Source organism: Hydra vulgaris, chromosome 01 (assembly GCF_038396675.1).
Source record: "Hydra vulgaris chromosome 01, alternate assembly HydraT2T_AEP".
NCBI classification, from domain to species: Eukaryota; Metazoa; Cnidaria; class Hydrozoa; order Anthoathecata; family Hydridae; genus Hydra; species Hydra vulgaris.
The window spans coordinates 53,091,614-53,095,307 of NC_088920.1; the positions used below are offsets into that span (position 1 = coordinate 53,091,614).

A 3,694-nucleotide genomic window follows, 5' to 3' on the forward strand; every position below is an offset into this window, starting at 1 on the left:
TAAAATTATTTTATATAGATTTTTTTAATCTAATAAAAAGTGTATTTATACGATTGTACGAACTGTTTTACAAATGGTTATACGAACTATTATTTGCAATGATCTTCAAGTAATATAAATTTTTTTACCATATTAAAGTAATATTAAAATTGTTGCTAAATGAAAAAGCAAAAAAATTTTTATAAGTTTTGGACTTAATAATGCATTAATAACCATTTTTATAGCCTGAGCCAACTTACCCCAGGGTGGGGTATGACGAATGACGAAGTTGAAGAATCTTTTTTTTTTTTTTTTTATAATAAATTTTTTTTTATAATGAAAAAGCCCCAAGAAAGTTTTTTTTTTTAAACGAATGCACTTGAAAGTTTTAACTAAACTCATATTCTATACGACTTTAAAGTTTAGAAAAAAAATGTTTCGTCAGAGCTATTTACACACATTGTAAATAGCTCTAACGAAAACTAGAACTTATAAGGATTTTTACACATACTGTTCTAAAACTTCTGAGGATTACACATACTGTCCTAGAACTTCTGAGGATTTTTGTCCTTAACTTTTTTCAATTTCGGTTGTCTAGAACGGTTTAGAATTATTACATCATTCTCATTAATCAAAGAGTTGATTAAATCCAAAAAGATCAGCACCTTTTTTGCTTATGCTTCCATTTTTTCTTTATTCCCTGCCACAGCTCTGTAAAAAGTTATGCATGAATTCCATTGGGTATTTTAAATACTATAAAACGAAAAGAATAACAAGTGAATGAGGTTTTCATTCCGTATAATTAACTACTACTATTTACCAAAATAACTATTAGGATATTTGATATGCTTTTATATATGGTTTACCGATAAGGAAACGTAGTATAATATTATACAACTTTCCGTGACGAATGTGAAACCAGTGACAAAAGCACACGCGTTTGTATTTGACTTTTGACAAAATCAAAAACGATTTGATTTCACCGGCAGTTTTCATCGAGTTTAACACGTATTTTATAAGGTTTTAAAAACGCCTAGATTGTGACGAACACGTATTTATATGGATTTAAATTCCCAAAGTGAAACTAGACGTGTCGGCTGGGTTGAGAAGTTACTGGTGCCTTTGAGAGTTTATAATTATAGAGTTGATAAAATTTTTGTCACTCCGTGCATATTTTGGAATGGGATTATATATTTGCATTACGTTATTTATTACGATATATATTTATATATATATATATATATATATATATATATATATATATATATATATATATATATATATATATATATATATATATATTACGTGTAAATTGTCACTAAGGTTATAAGGGGCAGAAAAAAATAACTTGACTATTTATTAAAGAAAAATATAGGTTAAATTACAAATTTCTCTATGAACTATCTATTAAAAAGAGTTTTTTCGTAAACTATATTGCAACAGTAGCGCCATTTTTACGGCGTTACGGAATCAGGGAGTCAGTGGCAGAGGTGCTTATATTATAGATTACTTATCCATGATTAACACAATTCTAAATTTCAAAAAGATTTGCAATGGTTACCAAGGAATTAAGTTACCAAGAGCAAGTTCTTGGAAATTCAGAACTGAAACCAATTTTAATCTATTTTCAGCAAAATAAAAAAATATCAAAAGCTTTGCATCACAAACCAATGCCTTGATTGTGCAATTAAAAAATATTCAAAAAAACACCTGCATTTATTCATCTGGATAAATACTCAAACACATCTTGCATCAACATTTGTTTATTGTTCTTCATTTAAATATTAGACATGCGCAGTCAACACTTAAAAAGAAGTATAAAAAGTAGATTTTATACAAACATTTTATCTTTTCTGATTTATCAATCATGAAATTTTTAGCAGTCCTTTTAATTGTAGCTGCATTCGTTGCATTTAGTGAAGCCAAGGTATTTATAAATATTTAAATGGGGTATAAAATATCTAGATAACTAAATCAATTTATAGACAGTTATACGTCAGTAAGTATTTTTAACGTATACAAATATGACGTTTGTATAACTTATTATAAAAGGTTTATATGATAACTATTTTTTCTTTTTATAGTCTTGCAAAACGGATGCAGAATGCGAAAATGGTTGCTGTGTAAATTTCTTACTTACTAAGCAATGCAATAGCTATGTTAAAGAAGGTGCACTATGTGGTTTTCGTGTAAGTTATTTAAAACTTATCAATTTTTGTTCTTTGGCTTGTTTCTTTCAATTTAAATCTTTAAATCGTTAAATTTTTCAGTACTTTAAAAAAAACCTTTTTTTTTTTAATAATAAACTTCATTATTAACAACTGAAGACGCATAAAAAATATTCTTAAAAATAAAAAACTTTTACTTTCCTTATTATAATGGGAGAAAAAGTTTTTTCAGAAACAATATTAAGTATTTTGTGTTTTAAATATTTTATTTATTACCTTTTTTTATTGAAGTAGGTTTCTCCTTTTCTATTCTATATTTTTTATGTTTAAGTTAGAAATAGCAGTATACAAATTTTTCTAACATATAAGGTTATTCTTATATTTCTATATGAATTTTCTTATATTTTCTTATATTTCTAAATAAATTTTCTTTAGAAACTTAAAGTTTTAATTTAAAATAAACTTTTATTTCGTTAAATAGCTGTAATTGGTTTTTTAAGAAGAAAAAAAAACTCCTTATACCTCTATAAACTATTGTAAATTATTGAAAATATTTAAACAAGTATTGTAAAGGACATGCTATTTGCTTTTATTAATATTATTATATATACTTTTTAGGACAGATTTACATGCGGTTGTGAACCAGGACTCGAATGTGTAAAAGTACGAGGAACTTTAACCGGGATGATCAGAAAATGCGTTGACCATTCAGGAAGTGGATCTTTGTATTAAATACAAAAAAAAAAAAAAAAAAAAGATAAATTTAAAAAAGAAACAAATATATAATTCCAGTAAAATTATCAAAAAGTATACATATTTTATGTTCAACCCCTCAAGTTTAACACTCTACACGCAACGTATACCGTAAAATCGCCTAAGTTCGGTCACTTAAGCTTTGAACATTCAAAATTAAACAGGCAAAAATAAACGGTTTTTCAATTTTTTTTTTCCCTAATAATACAGGCAAATATATCGTTAATTTATATTGTAAAAATGAGATATTAAAAATAAAAACTATTATTCGATGTTTTATTTAAAATGAAACCAGCTAGTTTGACCAAACTTTCAATACCATCTCATAAGTTAGGTCACTATATACATTCCACTGTATATGTTCATGTATATTGCAATATCAACAAATTTAACATCCAAATAACACATCGCAATATCACAAATTTAACATCAAAATTACACATTGCATAAACATTTCGCAATATCACAAACTTAACAAAAAAAAAATGATATTTTATAATAAAATTATGAAAAAAAAAAATAGTTAAATTAAATCTTACAAGTTAAAAAATTAACAACTATGATAAAAAATTTGTTATGTCAAAAATTAATAATCAAAAATTATTTTTAGCAAACAAATTTCTTTAGATTTAGTTTTAATGCTAAATTTTTTTTTCAATACTCAACTTATTTTAAATTTCAATAGTATTCATGATTTGAAAACTCTTATTTTGCAAATGTATTAAGTCAGTAGATATCAAATAAACGATATGATTTTTTTATGATTCTTATGCACGAAGTGTCAACAAATATTA

At 25.1% G+C, this 3,694-nt stretch overlaps 1 protein-coding gene across 1 annotated transcript; it reads left to right on the top strand.

The window, feature by feature from the left end:
* The first annotated feature begins 1,748 nt into the window (after positions 1–1,748).
* Positions 1,749–2,933, top strand: LOC100192274 (dickkopf-like protein Dlp-2). The gene is made up of 3 exons (XM_065788581.1): positions 1,749–1,906; positions 2,064–2,168; positions 2,766–2,933. The coding sequence occupies exons 1-3, from the start codon at positions 1,847–1,849 to the stop codon at positions 2,877–2,879; spliced, it is 279 nt and encodes a 92-aa protein (XP_065644653.1). The 5' UTR covers positions 1,749–1,846; the 3' UTR covers positions 2,880–2,933.
* Positions 2,934–3,694: the final 761 nt, after the last annotated feature.